This window comes from Palaemon carinicauda, chromosome 15 (genome assembly GCF_036898095.1).
Source record: "Palaemon carinicauda isolate YSFRI2023 chromosome 15, ASM3689809v2, whole genome shotgun sequence".
Lineage (NCBI taxonomy): Eukaryota > Metazoa > Arthropoda > Malacostraca > Decapoda > Palaemonidae > Palaemon > Palaemon carinicauda.
In genome coordinates, this window is record NC_090739.1 from 36,587,264 (window position 1) to 36,612,034 (window position 24,771).

The 24,771-nt window shown below is 41.5% G+C and overlaps 1 protein-coding gene across 1 annotated transcript in view; it reads left to right on the forward strand.

The window, feature by feature from the left end:
- Positions 1–24,771, forward strand: part of LOC137654557 (bleomycin hydrolase) — a 188,669-nt gene that overhangs the window by 147,757 nt on the left and 16,141 nt on the right. Inside the window, exon 9 of the mRNA XM_068388286.1 lies at positions 12,827–12,947. Coding sequence (XP_068244387.1) covers positions 12,827–12,947 — 121 coding nt within the window. The remainder of the gene's footprint in view (positions 1–12,826; positions 12,948–24,771) is intronic.

Below are 24,771 nucleotides of genomic sequence, written 5' to 3' on the forward strand. Positions count from 1 at the left end.
ATAGATGCCTTTCTCCTAGATTGGTCACATCTAGATCTATATGCATTCCCTCCGTTCAAGATTGTCAAGTCAGGATGCCTGAAAACTTTAAATCAATCAATCAATCAAGATTGTCAACAAGGTACTGCAGATGTTCGCCTCTCACGAAGGGACAAGGTTGACGCTAGTTGCTTCCCTCTGGCCCGCGAGAGAATGGTTCACCGAGGTACTTCGATGGCTAGTAGACGTTCCCAGAACACTTCCCCTAAGGGTGGACCTTCTACGTCAGCCACACGTAAAGAAGGTACACCAAGGCCTCCACGCTCTTCGTCTGACTGCCTTCAGACTATCGAAAGACTCTCGAGAGCTAGAAGCTTTTCGAAGGAGGCAGCCAGAGCGATTGCTAGAGCAAGGAGAACATCCACCCTTAGAGTCTACCAATCGAAGTGGGAAATCTTCCGAAACTGGTGCAAGTCAGTATCCGTATCCTCGACCAGTACCTCTGTAACTCAAATAGCTGACTTCCTCTTATATCTGAGGAAAGAACGATCTCTTTCAGCTCCCACTATCAAGGGTTACAGAAGCATGTTGACATCAGTCTTCCGTCACAGAGGCTTAGATGTTTCCAACAATAAAGATCTACAGGACCTCCTTAAGTCTTTTGAGACCATGAAGGAGCGTCGTTTGGTTACACCTGGTTGGAATTTAGACGTGGTACTAAGATTCCTTATGTCAGACAGGTTCGAACCGCTACAATCAGCCTCCCTGAAAGATCTCACCTTAAAGACTCTTTTCCTGGTATGCTTAGCCACAGCTAAAAGAGTCAGTGAGATTCATGCCTTCAGCAAGAACATCGGATTCTCATCCGAAACGGCTACATGTTCTACAACTTGGTTTTCTAGCCAAAAACGAGCTGCCTTCTCGGCCTTGGCCAATATCGTTCGATATTCCAAACTTATCGTATGGTTGGAAATGAACTAGAAAGAGTCTTATGCCCTGTAAGAGCTCTTAAGTTCTATTTAAAACGAACTAAACCTTTACGAGGCCCGTCTGAAGCTTTATGGTGTTCAGTTAAGAAACCATCTTTGCCTATGTCAAAGAATGCTTTATCCTATTTTATCAGACTGTTAATACGAGAAGCTCATTCCCATCTGAATGAGGAAGACCAAGCTTTGCTGAAGGTAAGGACACACGAAGTTAGAGCTGTCGCAACTTCCGTGGCCTTTAAACAAAATAGATCTCTGCAAAGTATAATCGACGCAACCTATTGGAAAAGCAAGTCAGTGTTCGCGTCTTTTTATCTTAAGAATGTCCAGTCTCTTTACGAGAACTGCTACACTCTGGGACCATTCGTAGCAACGAGTGCAGTAGTGGGTGAGGACTCAACCACTACAATTCCCTAATTCCATAACCTTTTTAATCTTTCTCTTGAAATGTTTTATTATTGTTTTTGGGTTGTCCGGAAGGCTAAGAAGCCTTTCGCATCCTACTTGATTTGGCGGGTGGTCAAAGTCATTTCTTGAGAAGCGCCTAGATTAGAGGTTTTGATGAGGTCCTGTTGTATGGGTTGCAACCCTTGATACTTCAGCTCCTAGGGGTCGCTCAGCATCCTAGAATCGCGAGGCTCCGTAAGGAAGACGTACTTAAAAAGGCAGAGTAATTGTTCAAGTCGACTTCCTTACCAGGTACTTATTTATTTTAAGTTTGTTATTTTGATAATTGCTAAAATAAAATAAAAAATCCTTAGCTCATAATAATGTAAACATTTATTGCTGGTCTCTACCCACCCCCCTGGGTGTGAATCAACTTATATAATCACCGGCTAAGTTAAATATTGAAAAATGTTATTTTTATAATAAAATAAATTTTTGAATATACTTACCCGGTGATTATATATTAAAGGACCCTCCCTTCCTCCCCAATAGAGACCCAGTGGACCGAGGAGAAAATTGAGTTCTTTGTTTACATTGAGTACTGAGTACCTGCACGACAGATGGCGCTGTTGAAGTACACCCCCTACCTGCATAGCGATCGCTGGCGGATTTTTAACGTAGAGTTTTCTGTCGAGCAACAGAGTTGCAGCTTATATAATCACCGGGTAAGTATATTCAAAAATTTATTTTATTATAAAAATAACATTTTTGTACTGAAAATAATTTCCCCAGTGAAATAAAAGAAAATTAATAATGTTAGGACTGATTCATAATTTGTAATGTCTGCACAGTCACTAGATTCTCCTCTTTAATAAATTAATAGCCAAGGTTTCAGGAAAATTGTTTTTGCACAATTCCATCTATGGTAGGATCCTAATTAATGCCTCGAAGGATGTCAATTTATAGAACAGGGCAGTTGTGGTACTTTACTAAATTTAGAATATACAGCTAGGTTAACCTAAGAGATGTTAGCTGTGAGGGAAAATGTTGTCAATTTGTTATGAATTATCTTTTCTTAATTCCATAGTAGGTGTGTTATCCTCATTTATGTAAGAAAAGTTCTCAGACATCCAGCATTTGACTGGACTCTCAATTTTTAAGCTTGCCTAGATAGAACAATTACTGATGGTATCAGTATTGGTTAACTTCAGATGCACAGAAACATTCCCTGATCCTGTATCCAATTTGGGGACCTATCTTAGGTTCGTAAAAAATTACTGCCATTATTAAGCAAGGTTCTAACACAGTGCAATTTGTAGCCTTAAGATTAGTTGTGCTTAGACTTTCCATCGAATATATTTGAACTAAAAGTATGTCCACATTGTGTCCTTAGGGGTAATAGTATTTCTCTTAGGTTTAGTGCAGCCAAGAAAATAACAGATGTCCTTTAAGAACTTGAGGCAATTACAGAATGGATCAATGACTTATCTCAATCAGATGAGCCCAGTAGGAGGAAGGTTAGCACATGTTTACCAAAATTTGGATTGCCTGCATCCAGATCCTTGGATTCTTTCTGTAATCAGGGATAGATACTGCAATCCACTAGTTTCAAATCCCCGTTATCTACAGAACCCATCTCATTCCTAATGGATTATTATTATTATTATTATTATTATTATTATTATTATTATTATTATTATTATTATTATTATTATTACTTGTAAAGCTAAAACCCTAGCTGGAAAGGCTGGATGTTATAAGCACTATTATTATTACTTGTAAAGCTAAAACCCTAGCTGGAAAGGCAGGATGTTATAAGCACTATTATTATTACTTGTAAAGCTAAAACCCTAGCTGGAAAGGCAGGATGTTATAAGCCCAGGGGCCCCAACAAGGAAAATCGCCTTGTGAGGAAAGGAAACAAGAAAAAATTAAATATTCTAAGAAAAGTAAAAGCATTAAAATAAATATTTCCTATATAAACTATAAAAATGATCAAAACAAGAGGAAGAGTAATTAGATAGACTAGTGTGCCTGAGTGTACCCTCAAGCAAGAGAACTCTAACCCAAGACAGTGGAAGACCATGATACACAGGCTATGGCACTATCCAAGACTAGAGAACAATGGTTTGATTTTGGAGAGTCCTTCTCCTAGAAGAGGTGCTTACCATAGCTAAAGAGTCTCTTCTATCCTTACCAAGAGGAAAGTAGTTAACTCCTTGGGTGAAGAAGTCGCAAGTATTAGAGTCAGAAGCTCAAAAACTCCTAGAAATCATAGGAGTTTGGAAGACCAGTTCTGGATATATCAAGGTTAAACAAATTTACCTCTAACCATATTTTTGATGGCGACCAGTTCCACAGTACTAGGACTGGTGAGGAAGGGAACTTGGGTGTTCACTATCAAGTGGACAAATGCATATTTGCTCATACCTATTCACATGTAGATTCCTTCAGTTCATGAATGGGAAAAATGTGTACTGTACCAATTTAAGTGCCTGTTTGTTGGCTGAGAACAGCTGCTCAAGTTTTTACAAAGGTTATTGCCCTAATAGCCAAGTTGTTATATCTTTTTTATCCAGACTACTGGTTGAATTTAGATTAATCAGCATGTTGAAAAATCTGGGGATTTTAGTTTATTTGCAAAAGTCTCTTCTGACTCCAGCTCCAGCTTTCTAAGATTGCTTACAGACTTCAAAGTAATGAAGTAATTATCAGTTCATATGTGGATGATACTTCTTACTACTATTTCCTACCTGTAGAGGTTCATTGCTTTAGGATGTCTGAAGATGAGCATTCCAATTCCATCTCATTTGTTGCGGAGACAGGTTGATAGAACCAAAGAATAGTTTCATTCAACTTCTTTTGAACCAGTTAGAGTTTTTAAGTTGGTGGGACAATTATCATCATCTATTGTAAGGCACTTCTCTGGTAGGGAAGGTGCCACATCATTCCTTATTCGGAGAAGCTTCCCAGGAGGGTGGGGAGGGGTTATGGATTATCTTCATATGAAGGGGCACTAGAATCAACAAGTCTTCCCTACACATTGATTTTTTAGATCTTTCGCTAGGCTATTAGTTTAGAGAAACATCTATTGATGGGGAAATGCATTGCAGTATTCATTGAATGCACAACAGATCTGGTATTCATAAAGAAACAGGGAGGTACCAAATTGAAAACTTTTCTGTATAGCAAACGATTTATTGTTATGGACAGGAATGAGGGGGATTCAGTTTCTAATCCAGTTTATTCTGGTGAGATTGACCATCCTAGCAGATGAACTAAACGGGAAACTTTAACTCCTTCTAAACGAGTGGTCTTTTCACCCGTTAGTATATTGGAAAATATGGAATGGAAGGGGGAAGCTCGACATAGATTTATCTGCTACCTCTCCAGTTCCAAATCCTTTGGCTTGGAAAGTGGACATCATGCTGCAGGATTGGTCAGGTTACAATTCTTATACCTTTCTTTTAATCTCAATGATTTGGTTGGTTAATGACAATCAAGTTTCGAATATCACTGAGTAATAGGATGGCCATAATAACTTCCTATTGGCTCCAGGGGGAGGGCTTTCCAGATCTGTGGCATTTTTCAATGAAAATAATACACCAAAATCCCCACTTGCTTCAGTTAACCTCAAGGAGACTAACCACCATATCCTGATAGAGAAGGTCCCATAGATTCTCTGTTTTAGCTTCCAAAAGAGCCTCTATCAATAACTTATACCTAAGGTAGTGTTATGTATACAGTATTATGGTTGGACAAAGATAAGTCTGGACAACATTGTTAAGTTTTTGCCTTTCATTTTTTATAAACATTATTTCAGCTATTGAAAGTACAGGTCAATGCTGAGTACAGTATTAAAGCATATTAAGATAGATGTATCCTCTTCAAATGATATTGCAGATGTTTTCAGGTCTTGTCATTGGATGGGTTCATTGAAATTTATGTCTTGTAGTATTGTATTTTAAAGGTCTTGTTTATGAATCATTGGAAAAGTTATCGGATTAAAAGATGTCGCAGCAAAGATGCTTTTCCTTTTAACTTTGGTATTAGAAAAGCACTTTAATGTGTTACAGGCTTTATCCAGACATGTGGGGTTTATTAAGGACAATATGATTTTATCCCTATTGTCTAGTTTTCAATATTTAACTTAGCCGGTGATTATATAAGCTGCAACTCTGTTGCTCGACAGAAAACTCTACGTTAAAAATCCGCCAGCGATCGCTATGCAGGTAGGGGGTGTACTTCAACAGCGCCATCTGTCGTGCAGGTACTCAGTACTCAATGTAAACAAAGAACTCAATTTTCTCTCTGTCGGGCTACCGGCAAGACCTACTAATTCGCTGTTGCTAACTGGATTTGTTTTCACAACTATTTGGTGAAGTACACTATTCTAGTTTTGAGCTTTCGCTATGCAGGTGTTTTATCTTCATCTCAAAACTTGAACTCGTTTTGGATAGATTTAATTATGGTGACAAAGAGAGTATGGACTTTCTTTCACTTTTAAATGGCCGACCCTTCCCTTAGACGGAAGTGTGTTTAGGCTTTTAGTAATTTTCTTATCACGTTATAGATCTATATATTTTATATCTCTCCGCCCTTATTAGGCCTCTTCGATTAACTTTCCATTTATTATAAACATATAAAAATAAATTTTAATGTTTTGTTTATATGCGACCTTTCCTGATAGTAGGCGGTCCTAACTTGGAACCGAAGTTAATCAACGTTGAGCCCGTTATATCGTATTTAGCTTTTAAAGAATTTAAAACTTTTTAAATGTAATGTTTTATGAAAGAATTTCTTTGATAGTCTTCGTACTGTTTTCAAAGATGAACTAACGTTTAGTTTTTTAGGCTACGCAGTTGTTGACGTTCAGGACGTTCAACATGCGCTCTATCGTTACGATAGAGAGAGAGTGTATCACGGTTTCACTTTGCAGTAAGAGTAAATCGATTCTGACGTTTTGTTCATTCTTTCTTAGCTTAAATGTTTTAAATTCTAATTTAAAGGAACTTTTTATTTGAAAAACCTTTCAGTTTTTTCCTTTAGTCAAATAACATGTTTTTTTTGACGATATATAATTGGGCTCTTCTCTTAGGTGCAAAATCAAGAGAGAAAGAGAGAGAGAGATAGAGACGGAGGGAGAGAGAGGAGAGAAAACGTTCCGTTCAAGCGGGTAACGTTGTTCTCGTGTTACTCTCGTCCCTAGTCTCTGTACGGGGAGGAAGGATAAAACGTTTTTAGGTTTTTATTCTCGTCCCCAGGCTATGTGCGGTGAGAGATTGAAAACGTAGTTTATATGAACTAGTGTTTAGTCTCTTTCCCAGCCACTGAATTTTTTATCTTAAAATATGTTTTCTGTTTTTTGCTGGTATTAATGAGCTGCATTATACGACTGATTTCGCAATTACTACCTTTTAATGAAGGGTAGAATTGCGTGTTTCAGGTAGAAATCAGTAAAAGTTTCGATTTCAGTGAAATAAGTGCAAAACAGAAAATCGAAGTGATAAAGTGATATGCGCAAAGTGTTACAGTGTTGCGTCCGAGGGTTCGTCTGTTCGTGCCTGTCGTTCACCTAGTCCGGGACCTCTTGCAAGCTCCCAAGCCCAGGGGAGAAGTAATGTCGAACGACTTATGGGTTCGAGAGGCCTTGATCAACGAACAGACGTTTCCCTCTATGGTATCGGGTGTATCTTACCAAGATCTCCCCTACCATAAGACGAGAGAGACGTTTTTTCTCCTCGTCATCCGAAGGCTTTTCGCATAAGAAACCTGTCACAAGGTTTCGAAGCCCTTAAGCGAAAGTCAGTCCTTTCAGGACAGGTCCAGCGTCCTGGTTACAGCCATTAGGACAGCTCTGACCCTATGCAGTCATCGGATAACTGCTCGCCGCCTAACAAAAGCGTAACACAGACTCCGAAAGTCTTTTTTTGTAGGCAAAGTGTTGCGGTCACAGACGTTACCCTCGTCTATTACCACAACCATTTCCGTTGATCCTTAAGGGGTTGTATGGCAAAACATGCAGTATATGCTTGCCTCCCTTATGGAAGACTATTCTGCTGATTAGTCCGTTGAGTCTAGCCGTTTATCTCATCGATATCCTGGCTTTCAGCCAACCTAACGTTCCTTTGTGCTTACTGTTGACGTTGGCGTAGCTTAGTCACGTCAGTCAGGTTGTTTAGAACCACACTCGATGCGGTCTTGTGTGGTTTTTCAGCCGCATTTGGACGTTAGGCCACTGGCTGATGCTCCTGTTGACGTTCTAGACGTTCACTAACAATCGGAGTTGACTTGTTTTGGCGCTGTGCGTCAACCTCCGCATTCTAGAGTTGTTTTGACTGCTCAGTCTAGGCAGTCAAAGCAGTCTCGAGTGGACGCTGAACGTCCTCACGCACCTGTTGTGGTTGACAGTTCAGTTGTTGACAGTTCACAGACTGTCAAGCAGTTACATGACGTTGCGTTCTGGTCCGCTACTAATGCACCAGTGAGAGACTCAGCTTTTTTCGGACAAGGTTCCTGTAGATGAGGAAGTTGCTGTTCTCCCTCCTACTGATATTCCCTTGAGGACTCTGTCAGATGGAGAGGAGCCTTAAGCTGCTTAGCCTCCTATGGACTTTAATACAATCATGATGATTTTTTTAAGGATCTTCGTCCGGATCTTATAACTGCTGCTCCTCGTTCGCCTAAACGTCAGAACTTACACTAGGCCTAGCTACTTCGAAGCCGTTGTTTTTAAGCTAGTGCTCTCTCGCTCTCCTAGAGAGCGTTACGTTGGCTAGGCGACTGGTTTTTCACCAGGAGGAGTTTGGGGGATACAGCCTTTGCTTTCCCTTCTTTTAAACTGGTTTATAGAGCGAGAGTCTGATATGACACGAGAGAAGTTCTCGGCTTGGGAGTTCATGCCTCTGCCCAGATAGACTTCTCAATTCTGGTAGACTCTCCCTGGCGCCTAGCCAGGAGACGCTCCAAGTTGTTTACAGGTCAACTTCTCAGCTGTTGTCGAGCCTTTGAAGTTTTGCTGTACTATTATGTCACGCATAACAAGGCTTTCAGGGATGGTAAACGGTTCCGCCTCAGTCGCTAACCCCGTCTGTTGCCACACCTGCTCCCGTAGACCCTAAATGGGCTTTGCTGCAAGACATGCAGTCCAAGCTTGCGTCCTTGATAGAGGACTTAAATGCGGAGAAGAACCTTCTGGCCAACAACCTTCCAACCGGTCGGTTGTGCGCCCTGTTGACGCTGAGGTAACCTACTCGCGTCTGCCAGTTGAGGTGGTTCCTCCACCGATGCGACCCAGTGTGGGTTGCCAGCCGCACGTTGACGTTAAGCGACGCTCGGAGGTGGTTGTTGACGTTCAGGACGTTCAACAACCAGCAGAGGTGACTTGTTGTGACGCAGTGCGTCAACCTCAGCAACCCGGTAGGGTGTTGACTGCACAACCCAGACGGTCTAGACAGTTTCGGGTTGACGCTGTGCTTCCTCGCGCACCCATGGTTGTTGACAGTTCACAGACTGTGCAGCAGTTCCATGATATTGCGTCCGGCTCCGTCACGCATCCACCAGTGCGACCGGATTCAGCGAGTCAGACGTTGCCCACTCCGTTGCCGTTTCCTCATCAGTTTTGGATGAGGAACCCTCTGATGAGGACGTTGCTGAACAAGACGATCAGCCCCCAGCCCTGCTATCCATCCAGAAGATGCTGAAGTAGGAACGCTGCTCAGTCAGGCTGTGGATGAGTCTGGTAGGGACGCTGTCATCCGTGGATCAATTTGTGTCACTAGGAAGACTACACCTCCGTCCTCTTCTATACCATCTAGCTTTTCACTGGAAAAAGGACAAGACGCTAGAAGCGGTCTCGATCCCGGTTTCCGAAAAGATAAAGTCTTGTCTGACTTGGTGAAAGGACTATATCAACCTAAGAGAGGGTCTTCCCCTGACTGTTCAGACTCCCAACCACGTTCTCTTCTCAGACGCATCGGACGTAGGCTGGGGTGCGACATTAGACGGTCGGGAATGCTCGGGAATATGGAACTCGAGTCAAAGGACAATGCATTTCAACTGCAAGGAGCTACTGGCAGTACGTCTGGCCTGGAAAAGCTTCAGGTCTCTCCTTCAAGGCAAAGTGGTGGAGGTGAACTCGGACAACACCACGGCTTTGGCGTACATCTCCAAGCAAGGAGGGACCTACTCTCTGACGTTGTACGAGATCGCAAGGGACCTCCTCACCTGGTCAAAAGGTCTAGACATATCACTAGTAACGAGGTTCATCCAAGGCAACTTGAATGTCATGGCAGATTGTCTCAGTCGGAAGGGACAAATAATTCCAACATAATGGACCCTCCACAAGGATGTATGCAAGAGACTTTGGGCCACCTGGGGCCAGCCAACCATAGATCTCTTCGCAACCTCGATGACCAAGAGGCTCCCAATATTTTGCTCACCAATCCCGGACCCAGCAGCAGTTCATATAGATGCCTTTCTCCTAGATTGGTCACATCTAGATCTATATGCATTCCCTCCGTTCAAGATTGTCAACAAGGTACTGCAGAAGTTCGCCTCTCACGAAGGGACAAGGTTGACGCTAGTTGCTTCCCTCTGGCCCGCGAGAGAATGGTTCACCGAGGTACTTCGATGGCTAGTAGACGTTCCCAGAACACTTCCCCTAAGGGTGGACCTTCTACGTCAGCCACACGTAAAGAAGGTACACCAAGGCCTCCACGCTCTTCGTCTGACTGCCTTCAGACTATCGAAAGACTCTCGAGAGCTAGAGGCTTTTCGAAGGAGGCAGCCAGAGCGATTGCTAGAGCAAGGAGAACATCCACCCTTAGAGTCTACCAATCGAAGTGGGAAATCTTCCGAAACTGGTGCAAGTCAGTATCCGTATCCTCGACCAGTACCTCTGTAACTTAAATAGCTGACTTCCTCTTATATCTGAGGAAAGAACGATCTCTTTCAGCTCCCACTATCAAGGGTTACAGAAGCATGATGGCATCAGTCTTCCGTCACAGAGGCTTAGATCTTTCCAACAATAAAGATCTACAGGACCTCCTTAAGTCTTTTGAGACCACGAAGGAGCGTCGTTTGGTTACACCTGGTTGGAATTTAGACGTGGTACTAAGATTCCTTATGTCAGACAGGTTCGAACCGCTACAATCAGCCTCCCTGAAAGATCTCACCTTAAAGACTCTTTTCCTGGTATGCTTAGCCACAGCTAAAAGAGTCAGTGAGATTCATGCCTTCAGCAAGAACATCGGATTCTCATCCGAAACGGCTACATGTTCTACAACTTGGTTTTCTAGCCAAAAACGAGCTGCCTTCTCGGCCTTGGCCAATATCGTTCGATATTCCAAACTTATCGTATGGTTGGAAATGAACTAGAAAGAGTCTTATGCCCTGTAAGAGCTCTTAAGTTCTATTTAAAACGAACTAAACCTTTACGAGGCCCGTCTGAAGCTTTATGGTGTTCAGTTAAGAAACCATCTTTGCCTATGTCAAAGAATGCTTTATCCTATTTTATCAGACTGTTAATACGAGAAGCTCATTCCCATCTGAATGAGGAAGACCAAGCTTTGCTGAAGGTAAGGACACACGAAGTTAGAGCTGTCGCAGCTTCCGTGGCCTTTAAACAAAATAGATCTCTGCAAAGTATAATCGACGCAACCTATTGGAAAAGCAAGTCAGTGTTCGCGTCTTTTTATCTTAAGAATGTCCAGTCTCTTTACGAGAACTGCTACACTCTGGGACCATTCGTAGCAACGAGTGCAGTAGTGGGTGAGGGCTCAACCACTACAATTCCCTAATTCCATAACCTTTTTAATCTTTCTCTTGAAATGTTTTATTATTGTTTTTGGGTTGTCCGGAAGGCTAAGAAGCCTTTCGCATCTTACTTGATTTGGCGGGTGGTCAAAGTCATTTCTTGAGAAGCGCCTAGATTAGAGGTTTTGATGAGGTCCTGTTGTATGGGTTGCAACCCTTGATACTTCAGCTCCTAGGGGTCGCTCAGCATCCTAAGAGGATCGCGAGGCTCCGTAAGGAAGACGTACTTAAAAAGGCAGAGTAATTGTTCAAGTCGACTTCCTTACCAGGTACTTATTTATTTTAAGTTTGTTATTTTGATAACTGCTAAAATAAAATAAAAAATCCTTAGCTCATAATAATGTAAACATTTATTGCTGGTCTCTACCCACCCCCCTGGGTGTGAATCAGCTTATATAATCACCGGCTAAGTTAAATATTGAAAAATGTTATTTTTATAATAAAATAAATTTTTGAATATACTTACCCGGTGATTATGTATTAAAGGACCCTCCCTTCCTCCCCAATAGAGACGCAGTGGACCGAGGAGAAAATTGAGTTCTTTGTTTACATTGAGTACTGAGTACCTGCACGACAGATGGCGCTGTTGAAGTACACCCCCTACCTGCATAGCGATCGCTGGCGGATTTTTAACGTAGAGTTTTCTGTCGAGCAACAGAGTTGCAGCTTATATAATCACCGGGTAAGTATATTCAAAAATTTATTTTATTATAAAAATAACATTTTTAGGATCAAGAATGATTTAAAGATAAAGAATGACCCCATTATTTTCATTTTGCATCAATTCAGAAAATGGATAGAGATTTTGAAGATGGGTTTTTGTGTCCTTTTATGGCATTGAAGGTTCACAGTTTTTGTAGATAGAATGGAGTCCATTAGGGGAAATGTTCCTAATTTACTTTTTGGAATTAAAATACCCAGTCAACCTCTATAAAAAAACTTGATGTCATAGCTGGATGCAAGACATTCAAAACTTGAAAGTTAGAGCTTATTATATCAGGGGAGCATCTACCTTTTAATTTCTATAAGAATTTATCATTGGAGAAAGGTTTTGCAGCAGGTCAATGGCATACAAAATCACTAAATCTGTGATTGCCAAATATTATTTGAAAGAGGCCTTGTTTGCTTTAAAAGATTATTGAATATTTGGTTCGATGGTAGCAGATGTTATAATTCAAAATATTTTCTATTATTTTAACTCTATAGTTTACTTTAGTAGTGGTTTTAGTTTAAGTTATATTTTCTCAGGTTATGTATGAATCTCCATGGTGGATTAGTATTTTATCATTATGATGGTTGTCAAGGTAAGATTAACTGAAATAAACAGAATTTTGATAAAAAAAAAAAAAACATATTATTTCAATACTTACCTTGTTATCTATTTTCCTCCAACCTTCCCCCTCACTTAGTGATGTCAAGAGATTTTGTAAGTATGAATAAGTCAACAGCAAGTCAAGTGGTTAGTATTTCGACCGATAGATAGTGTTACATCCCTAGACATCATAAGTGGTGAGATATAAGGGTGGGAAAGATAGATCTTTATTTTTCATTTAGAGGGAGGGAAGCAGTATTTTTTAGTGTTAGCATGATGACTACATGGTAAATATTTAAATGATAAAATTTATTATTAAAGTTCCATTTTCTTTTTTTGTTTTCAGTCATGATTATAAATCAGCCTTTGGTATAGAAGTAAACTTAGGACTTAGTAAAGCTGATCGTCTTATATATGGTGAATCCCTTATGACACACGCAATGACTTTCACAGCAGTCACAGTTAATGTAAGTATGGCAATTTTATTTGTTAATTAGAGATTTTTTGGAAGGTATGGTAAGTAATTGCATTTATACTGTATGCTCTGAAAATGTTTTATTTTCATAGCATGAATTCTCTCTCATAAGGACTTAGTTACGACAGATACAGTACAGTAGTTTACTATGATCTTCAAAAATATTTTTTCGTTCATATGGAGATCAAACCTACAGCAGTACATTTTGGCCAACGAATACCAGTTTGGCAATTTTTAGTCATATCTTGGCAAAGAGGTACAGTAGTTAGCTGAGCTGTTGAGCCCTCTTGAGCTCTTCTCACAAATGAGTACATGTACATGATTTGGTATTTGTATAAAGTAAGTTTTTATGGAAAGGATACTGCAAAGAAAAAATAATAGTTTATTCTGAAGATCTTTATTAGTACTGATAACCATTTGAAACTTAGTCTCATGTTTTATTGCAGTTTATTAGTAATAGAATTTATATTATTTCCATACATCTTAACTTTGAATTATAAAAAAAACTTTTACGTAATTCTGAAATGCCAGTATCGTGACCTTGAAATAAAAATAAAAGCTAAAATGTTTTTCTTGCTGCCGCAAACTTGTCATATCCTGGGAGGTAAATGGAAGAAAGCAGTCCCAGAAAATCACATGCAAAAAACACAATTCATATGATTTTCGTCATGCACTGTACTTTCACGTAACACTCTCTTTCATGTGGTTATTTATAAAAGTGTCCTTTTGGGATTAAAGTTCTGTGTGGTATCGAAGAACTTTTCTGTGTAAGTCTAGAACAGGGAATTCAATATAACATAAATGCCAAAGAAATGTCTTGCTCTAGGGCTAGTGTATCAATGTTTAAAGCACTGACTCAGTGTGTATAAGGGAGACCCTCGAGAGAAGACCATTAGAAATTCATCTGCTATTAGTAATTACTATGTTATGCATGTCATGGAAAGGAACATCATCCCAGATTCCCTGTTCTAGCCTTTCATAGTAAAGTCCTTGGAGACCCATAAAACTAGGTTTTTCTTTTGTCAAAACTCCTTTATTGTGTTTCATGGTTGGTAAAATAATTTGTTCCTAAACTTGAAATACAAATCCTCATCATTTAATAGGAGTATAATTTCAGCAAAGCTGTAATGCAGCTATTAAAAGTTCATAAGAAGGTGTTGGTAGTTACTGGTGAGTGGTGGGGAAAGCATCTACCTCCTGCCAGCACACTGAATTGATAATTTGATTTCAGCTACAGAAAAGTACACAACAATTCTCTGCAGTTAACAAAACTTGCCTCTTATTACTTTACCTGTAGTATTTTTTGGGGTTCAAGCCATGTCGTCCTGATGGAAGGTTCCTAATAGTAGCTTCCAAGGGATATATGAACTACAGTGATATTCCCAGAGAATTTACCTTTAGGTCTCCGGAATTCCTAATTTTGTAGCGAATTTGCACGGTAGTGTTCCCTGTTAATCTAACTTTTTTTTATCAATTCTGCGAGGATTATTATGCAATCTCCAGCTTCTTTCGCCTCTGGAAAGTTGAGTATTGATTCTTTGCAATGTATATATTTTAGCTCCTGTTTCACAGAGAAATTAGATTAATTCATTGTGCTTAGGAGGTAAGCCTGTTACCAGAGGCGTCATGGGTACTGTCGTTCGTTAGGCATGTGTTATTTAGTTAGAAGAACGACGTTCCCGGTTGAAATAGCATTAATTAAGTACAAGTAATTATGAAAGCTATTTAGGCATTTTATACTTGTAAAGATATTTATGGTAAGTATAATTTTTCCTCTTTCTATGTCGATCGTATACGTTAGAGTTTCGGTGATTTAGGTAACTGAGATCTCTTCTTGCTTAGGTAACCGAGATCTCGTCTTGCCTAGGTAACCTAACCTAGGCGATGTAGTATACTTTCAGACATTTCCCCGTTTACCCTCGTGTATCGTTTTATCAATTCAAGCGTAGATAGATATCTCCTAGAAGTATTATATAAACCGATACTCGTCTCCAGTGGAGATTTAAGGGTAATCTCGCCTTCCCTTTGAGTGTAGCCTTAGGCTACAACCCTAGTTAGTCTTGCCTTTGAGTAGACACTCAGGCTTGACTGGGCTAGTGTTTTCTGTCTCTTCCCTTGGCCAGCAGATAGCAGGCTTTGGGTTTCGATCAGAACCTCAGAGTATTTGGTCTTTTCCGGCAGCCGGCCGGCAGGGTGAATAGTCATTCCCCTGCCGGCTAGGCTGCCGTCATAGGAGGCTAGACCTCCCTAGGCCGCACTTGAAGTGGTTGTATGATGCCGCCACCTTCTCCCTGCGGTCTAGAAGACTAGTCCTGTGCTCGCAGACCCTAGGCTGAAAAATAGACATTCTTTTGCAGCCTAGGATGGCGCCAGCACGGGAACTCTGTTTCTCCCTTATGGAGAGGAGGCGGCGCACTGCCGCCATCCCCTTAACTGTTTTGGCAGACCCTAGGCTGGAGAATAGATATTCTCCTGCTGCCTAGGATGGCGCTGATACTGAAACAGAGTTTCTTAGGGGTGTGGTAGGACCGGCAACCCTGCTGGCTCCTTCCACACTGCATACAGGACCCTTTTCCCTTCCCCCCTCTGTCCTTTAGTGATGGCCTTGCCATCGCAACTCTTTTGGGCCGTCGTCCTGCAATCTCACCGATTGCCGGCGGTTTGCGGGGCCGGCCGGGCATCCACATAACAGCTGTTTTCTGACTGACGGCAGCCATGCCGACTGCCGGTTGCCGGCGGCCATGGCAACTGCCGGCGGCCATGAAAACTGCTAGCAGCCATGATGGCTGTTGGAGGGAAGTCTCTTCTGTCACCGAGGTTTTTCAGTCCTCCCTTGGACTGCCGGCCACAAGTCCTGTTTTCGGAGTACTGCCGGCCGGGCTGGCGCCGACGGGTACTGACTCAGCCGGCGGCATGCCGACTGTACCAGTGCTGCCGGCCATGTGCCGGCCGGACTTTGCCGGCGATGGTACTTGTGATTGGATGGAAGCTTGAATGATGCATTCTCCCCTTCCATTTGAACCTTCTTTCTGGTGAAGGCAGTAAATTATATATTTACATCCTTATTTAGTGTATACATACACAGTAATAAGGCAGTCCTTCACTCCATGCTTTCTCTCTCTCTCTCTTTCAGCTAGCATGCTGGCCGGGCTGTGCCGGCAGGGACTAGCTATGCCGGCTATATGCCGGCTGGATTACAGTATATGTTTATACAGTAGTCAGTATATTTGCAGTATAGTATATACTGCAGATAGAAAACTATTGTATATATTATATTAGTAGTTATTTTCCAACATATCTTGGGTATCCTTGCCCAGGTGTTTGCTGAGACCAATCCTATATTGAAGGAATAGAATCTCTTCAATATTCTGATTAGAAATCAGTTTACGTTTTACCTTACAATATTAAATAATTTAAAGGGCCGGTGGTAGTACACTTTCTATCCTTAAAGGTTAGAACCCTTATCTTTGAGCTTCCCTGATCAGGAAACTCTATGGTTTCAATATTGGAAGGGAAGGCCACAGCAAATGGGCTGGGTAGGATACACAAATATGTGTCTTTTCTATTTCCTAGTCCAGTCGGCGTCATGCCGGCTGGACCGTGCTGCCAGATGCTAGCCATACCGGCAGCACACTGGCTGAACTACGATATATAATTATACAATAGCCAGTATTTTGCAATATAGTATATACTGCAAACAGAAAACTATAGTATGATTATACAGTAGTTAATTTCTAACATATCTTGGGTACCCTTGTGCAGGCTTCTGCTGCGACCGAACCTATATTGAAAGAATAGAATTCCTTCAATACTCTGATTAAAAATTAGTTACCCTTACCCCACAGTATTAAATAATTAGAAAGGGCAGTGGCAATGTACACTTTTTCTACCCCTAGGGATTAGAACCCTTTCGTTCGAGTTGCCTTGATAAAGGAAACTCTTTATATTTAATACTGGGGGAAGGTTACAGCAATTAAGCTTGCAAGGGATACACAAGTATGTGTCTCCCACTATTCCTTTCTAGCTTACTATCCTAAGTATGATTATTACATATTGCTTATCAGGTGAGATAATCAATTGTATACTCATCTTGCTTTTCTTTCTTTACAGGAAGAACCCCAGATGAAATGTGTTGCAGTCTTCTGCAATATTAGGAGTAAGTACTTTTACGGTTATAATGCATGCAGGTTTCATGCCTCCTGCAATATTATTTCCGAATCCCTGCAATATTGTGACCCCCAAGTTTGCAATATCTGTTGGACATTAGTGTCCAAAGGTTTTGATAATCCCAAGTCAATGGAGTCTAGGGATGCTGCACGTAAGAAACTACGCAATTGGGTAAGAGGGTTCCAGAAGATCTCTCCGGGACCATACCTACCTAACGATAGGATGCGTAGCTTACTATTCCCGAAAGCAAGTAGGGAAATAGTAGTGCCCCAGGCACGATTCGCACCTCCTTGCCGTCCAGATAGCCTTCGGGACGGAGGGCAGGAAGGCACCCCGGGAAGAAGCTGACAATTTCATGTCGGAATTGCTTCTGTCTGTGCTGGCTCTGGAGCCGTTAACCTCGACATCTCCACCTTCTACCCCTCTTTTAGACAAAATGGACCAGTTACTGGCCCATCTTACGGGTCTAATGGAAAACTTTCGCAAACAAGGCGAAATGGAGGAAGCGAAACTCAAGCTCCATGAAGCTCCAATTGTCACCTCCCAAGGGTCATACAAGCGACCCAGAGACCAAGACCTCCCGACATGCTCCAAAACCAATCCTTGGAGGTACGCGGAGCTTATGCCGATTTTAGACGGCAAACTCTACATCTCAGAGAAGGTGGGAGCTGTTCCTTTAGACGAAATCCAGTTTTGGCCAAGCTTTAACGCTTTCCCTAATTGCTTCATTCGACTGAAGCCTGAACCAACGTCAGGAAAAAAACGGAACCGAAGGAAGTCATGATTCTCGAACATGATAAGGCACAGGCTATCTTGTCAAGTAGCCTGAGAAAGGCTGGTTACTCGGTGTCGAAAGTGTTCGCACTAAGTAAGAGACACCCTACCTTTCTTGCTCCTGCTTCAATAGCATTCCCCTTTATGTGGAAGGCATTTAAATCTGTTGCCAAGGCCGTGGAGGCAGGCAAACCATGTCCTGCACTTGAGGAGTGCAAGCCTCTGTCACTAGCCTTATCCATACAGGAGAAGGATTGGAAGGAAGTCCACTTAACCTTTTCAGTTGGGAAACTAGACGCGGACGTTGCTGGACGTCAGTTTAGCAAGAATCTCCCTAAACTTTCTGAGTTTCTTTTGTGCAAGGAACAGGAGACAAAGGAGAGACTGGCAGCCTCCTTATCCCTACAGAACTGCATAGAGTTGTGTTCAGCCCATCAAAGTACCCCAGACATGCTCATGGTCTTGGCCAAAATGCATATGGCCACCTTAGTAAAAGACCTATACAGTATGCCTTTATGAAGGCTAGGAGAGCCTGTAGGGAGTTCGTGTTCGCTGCCGCAACAGTGAAATATGAACCTAGGAAGCTGATATCTTCCAACATCTGGGGTAAAGACCTCTTTCCAAACAAGGTAGTCAAAGAGGTGTTTGAGAAAGCCACCACGGAGAATACGAGCCTTCTCCAGAAGTGGGGCATCTCTTCAAAGAGGAAGTCTTCTACGGATGTGGGTCCCCAACCTCAAAGGAAGACGGAAAAGTCTAGACCTTTTCCTCGGTCTATTCAACAACATCCCACAGTTTCTATGACCACGGTGCCTCAGGCAGGCAGTCGAGAAGGTAAACCTTTTGATCAGTCGAAGCAAAGAGACGCTTCTGGTAGCAGGGAGGTTCCATCAGGATCGTTGGACCTACGATCCTCGGGGCCAAGGCCTAATCAAGATTGGACTAGGATGGAAAATAGACATGCCTCCACCATCAGTTCCCCAACTCTTTCTACACTCCAACCCCGTTCTAGAAGAGTATACCTTATAGCTCTAGAGCATACAGGTGATAAGGAAAGTAAAGTCCATCGAATTCCAGGGAAGGCTGTTTTGCGTTCACAAGAAGGACTCAAGAAAACTCAGAGTCATTCTGGACTTGTTGCTACTCAAGTTCAAAAGAAACAGCAAGTTCAGGATGTTAATCCTTCGAACATAAGGACCCTATTTCAAAAAGGGGCGTTCACAGTCTTCATAGACCTGACAGGTGCCTATTGGCAGCTTCTAGTCAGTCGCCCCCTCTCCTCCTACCTAGGATTCAAGTTACAGAAGATAGAGTATGTCCTAAGAGCCATACTCGTCGGACTAAACACAGTCCTAAGTATCTTCACGAAATTGCCGGACGCAGTCATGCAATAACCATGCCTAGAAACGGTTCAGGTAACAAAGTACGTGGACAAAAGGCTGGTGCGGGCAGCACCCGAAGCGGCTGGTCTGCGAGCATCCAAAGAAGTAATCCAGTTCCTGGAACATCGGGGATGCAAAATCAGCTTCAAGACGTCTCGATTCTCTCCAGCTCAAAGGCTTCAATGGCTAAAAAACCATCGGAACCTGAGGTCACACTGGCTCTCCTTTCTCTTAGGGATGTAGAAGGAGATCACAGGGTCGGTCAAGAGACTATGGTAATCAGTCAGGATTTCAATACGCTAACAGGAAAGAGTTCTGAACTCTCTCCAGTTCGCAATAGTGACAGACCCAGTGCTAAGAGCACTACTGCCAGATGCGTTAAGAGTCTGGAGAAAACAAGCATCAAACGCTCGAAGAGATCTAAAAAGACCGATATCAATCCTTCCTTAATCGCTTCCCTAACAAAGGTCAAAGCCCGAAAGTCCCAAGACCATGTTGGTCCTGTCATGAGCGGGGAAACTCTCCACGCAGATCAGACTGTCTACGGCTGATCTGGGACTCTGAAGTGATAACGAGACGCTGCAATTGACCATGCTAGAGAACGTCCCATACAGTCTTAAGTGTAGTTAACCATCCCTTCCCTAAAGGGGTGGCACCTTTCAGCAGTTCATGTATAATTGATCCGCAATGTGAGAGTGGATGCTCTGCTTGGGTTCAAGCTGATAGAGCTAGAATGGTCCACGGACGCAGATCTATTCTCTCCCAGATGGGAACAAGTCCCCGAACTGCAGTCCGACCTCTTCATTACGAGCATCATCAAGGAACTACCTCGATACGCAGCCCCATACGAGGATCCTCTAATAAAAATGACAGACATCATGTCTCTGAAATGGAAGGGATAGACTTAGGATTTCCAGTTCATCCCATCCAATCACCTGCTGAAGGTCCTCAACATGCTGAGATCCTTCCAGGGAGGAGTAGCTCTGTTGGCTCCCAAGTAGCCCAAGAGCAATCTGTCCTCTTTGAGGGAGGAACGGAGGCTGAGGCTGTCCCTAGTTCTGAACCCAGGATTACTGCAGAAGGTTCAGAGATTAATTGCCTTCGATTTATCAAAGAGAACCCGAACCCTTCATTGCATGATTTTCTTGCCCTAGTGGTTAGGAAAAGATTTGGGATCTCAAAAGGCAATATAGAATTCTTAGAAGAATACAAGTCTAAGTCAACTAGAAGACAATATGAGTCATCATGGCAAAAGTGGGTTGCTTTCATAAAAGCAAAAGGACGGCGGCCAACACGATAACTACGTGCAAGTCAGCCTTGACTAGACCTCTTCTATATGCTTTTCAAGTGGACTTGGCGAATGAGATCTTTAATAAGATCCCGAAGGCATGTGCAAGGCTTAGGCCTGCAGCACCACCAAAGCCCATCTCTTGGTCTTTGGACAAGGTCCTACATTATGCCTCATCCATGAACAATGAAGATTGTTCGCTTAAGGATCTAACCCAAAAGGTTATTTTTCAGTACGCTTAAGCCTTAGGGGCTAGAGTTAGTGAAATAGTGGCCCTATCTAGAGATGAAGGCTACATTCAGTTTGCAGAAGCAGGAGAACTGAATCTCTTCCCTGATTCAACCTTTCTCGCTAAGAATGAGCTACCCACTAAAAGGTGGGGTCCCTGGAGAATCTGCCCTCTTAAGGAAGATGTCTCTCTATGTCTGGTAGAGTGTGTAAAGGTCTATCTTCGTAGAACTTCAGACTTCAGGTGAGGACAGCTCTTTAAAGGAGAAGCCTCTAGGTCAAACTTATCCCTAAAACAACTGAGGGCGAAGCTCACCTACTTTATTCGTAGAGCAGATCCTGACAGTACTCCCGCAGGTCATGATCCGAGAAAGATAGCTTCATCACTGAACTTCTTTCAGTATATGGACTTTGAGCGTCTTCGTTCATACACTGGATGGAAATCATCCAGAGTGTTTTACAAACATTTATGCGAAACAGGTCCATGAACTGAAGCACTTATGTAGTGGCGGCAGGTAGTGTATTAAAACCTGCCCCCTAATTACTGTCATAAACAGTTAATTGATTGGGACTTCGAATGTCCTCGCTCATATACTGGATGAGAATCATCCAGTGTGTTCTACAAACACTATGCTAAGCAGGTCCATGAACTGAAGCATTATGTGGTGACGTCGGGTAGAGTATTTAACCTGCCGTCTAATTCTGCGATGAACAGCTAATTGACTGGAGAAGGGTTCATCTCTCTTAGTGTGACCTCCTTTGAATAAGTGTTACCATGGTGACACTAACTCTTTTAAAAAATCCCAGGTGTAGAATTATACAGATAGCACTAGTGCCGTGTGTACGTAGTACACAGTGTCGATCGATAGAAGGTAATCGGTACAGAAATTATGAAGAGAAATTTTCTTATGAATTTTCTTCAATCTGAGAGTGGCACTCATCATTTCTTTCTTCATAAGAAAGAAATGTAATCTCTGTACATGTTACATGTATAATTCCGTTATCATGCTACATTCGTTTTACTTGCTAATTCACTTAGTCATTTATTGAAAATAAGTGTATTAGAATGTAATTGCTTCCTAATTCGCCCGACAATTGCATGATTAAAAGTCCAGAGTATGTACTCCTCATATATTTGTATGCTCACAAACAATGGATATAAGAAACACTGATAAGTATTCGGCAATATACACAAACTACGAGACAGTTTGTACATCCAGCGTATACTTATGTTTGTTCATACAATATATGCTAACCTTGAGACTCCTTTTCTACTGTCTAGAGTGACTCTTCCCTGTAGGGGCCAGGAAGCACTAACATCGTGTATGTTTAGTGATAATGACGGATAGCGGTAACGTCATTTGTCTCGATTGGTCCAAATGATCATAGAAATGTTGTCCCAAGGTTAAGGCACTGAAGAAAATCCACAGATACACTAATACTCTGGTATGCTTCCATCAGGACAACATGGCTTGAGCCCAAAAAATGGATTTTGAGCGAAGCGAAAAATCTATTTTTGGGTGAGATCTCCATGTCGTCCTGATGGACCCACCCTTCTTTTCTAAAAGAAAAGATCTTCACAAGTATCCCTCCCTGAGGTATTGTATCTGTAGCACCATGCTCAATGCTACAAGGAATGTCCGCCATCTTGGGAATGGCGCTGTTGTGGTGGTCAATAGTAGTACGAGAACAGGGGTAACCTTGATACGGCTCCCCTTCTATTCTGCCACGTCCCCCTCGAAGCGTAAACGCTATTAGGGGTGCAGATTGCTATGTGGCATGTCAAGAATACGTCCTCAGATATTATGCGATATCCTTGAGAGAAAATTTAAGGATATTTGCTCCAGGAGTTAGAATTCTGGGACCTGTAGGTTTAATTCTCTGGGAATATCACTGTAGTAACATATATCCCTTAGGAAGCTACTTTAGGAACTTCCATCAGGACGACATGGCGATCTCACCCAAAAATAGATTTTTCGCTTCACTCAAAATCCGTTTTCTTTTTTGATTTTCTGGTCATAGAAAACAAAACTAGAAGTAACCCATTTAAATGACTCAGGTTTGTATAGCTAGGAAAAATACAAATTGCTTTTAAGAATTTTATTTTTATATACCATTTGGGAAGCCATTGTTTGTAATTTCACGTGGTACAGTATATGGAATTATATAACAATATGAACATTTTTACATAAAAATGTTTATCGTATAATTTTTTAGACAGAAAAGACTTGTCTGTAATCTAACTACAATTGCTCAGTGTTTTTTTCTGACAATACATATACAGTATATTTTATTTAGCTTTTTAATTTAGACTTCAGTTTATTAATCATTTCTACACAATATTCATATAGAAAAAATTTCCTCAAACATACACTTATATTTTTCATGATTAATTTGGAAAAATATCTTCTTTTTTGCAAAAAAAAAAAAAAATCATGTTAATCACAATTTTTAATATTTTTAAGCATTGCAAAGATATTCTGCTTACATCATGAAAAGGTTTAATCATTCTTCGACATAAAACACCAAACCAAAAGCTCATATCTGTTATAGTTTAGCTGTCGCAAAACATGCAAAAAATCTTCTCGGAGCACCATTTTTCTTATTGGACAAAAGTATTCTACCTCATAATGGTAGAAGACCCTTCAAAAACACAAGAGGGTTCATAAAACGGATTTTGAGCGAAGCGAAAAATCTATTTTTGGGTGAGGTAGGCATGTCGTCGTGATGGAAGTTCCTTCAAAGGTAGCTTCCTAGGTATATTTGACTACAGTGATATATCCCAGAGAATTTACCAAAGGCATCCAGAATTCTAACTCCTGGAGCGAATATCCCTTAAAATTTTAAAAGGGATATCGCGTAATATCAGAGGACGTATTCTTGACACGTCTCATGGCTATCTACACCCCCAATAGCGCTTTCGCTTCGAGGGGAAAGAGTGGCAAGAATAAGGAGAGTCGTTAAAGAGACAACGCTCTCGATACTCCTACTGTACTGTAAATAGTGCGCCAAATCGCCACCGCGAGGCGCCACCAAGCCATTCTTTGTAGCTTTGTAGGTGTTGCAGATACAGTACCAAAGGGAGGGATTCATTATCCTTTTGTCAAAAAGAGGGTGGGTCCATCATGACGACATGGCTACCTCACCCAAAAATAGATTTTTCGCTTCGCTCAAAATCCGTTTTTTGGGCTCAGGCCATGTCGTCGTGATGGAAGTTTACCAGAGCATTAATGTATCTGTGGATTTTCAATAGTGCCGTTCATCTCGAGATAAATCTTTCCTTTTGGTCTTCTAGACCTAGAGACACTTGATGTTACCGTTATACATCAATCAGCTGATCATGAAATATGTCAGTGCTTCCTGCCCCCTACAGGAAAGGGTAGACTCAAGGAAAAAACCCGAGGATTGTGAGTTCAAGGAAACAATCTAGCAAACAGTTTGTATATTAGTGTCATCATGTACGTAAAGCATAGAGTGTACTTGGATGGTATTGATCTGTGCAGGTTAATGTACCTCCCGGGTCTATTGTTAAAGAGACGGACAGGTTTATATACGTGTAGGAAACCTTAAACAGTAAAATGAACAGTCTAGTACAATAAGTTCTTACCTGTTTGCTTGGAACAATAGGAATCTTAGTTCCGATATTTTCTTAAATATCAAAAGAATCAAGGATGCTCTGACTTTTTACATAAACTGGAATGTTTGGGGCGAAAGAGACGCAAAGATTCGTTCTATTGTTTATTACAATAAAATTTAGAAATCATAGATGTAATCAATAACATATTACACTGAACAATTCTGTATAGAAGCATAAACAGTAATAACAGAAAATAAAATCAGTTTCATCTGAAAAAGAAACTCCAGCCACTCTAAGGGAAATATAAGAATTTCACTAAGCATTCTCTTGTTACTAGGAACACTGTGCATATAGGTATGCCTGGCACTTGTGTCAGTCTGTTATGCTTAAAGTCACCCGT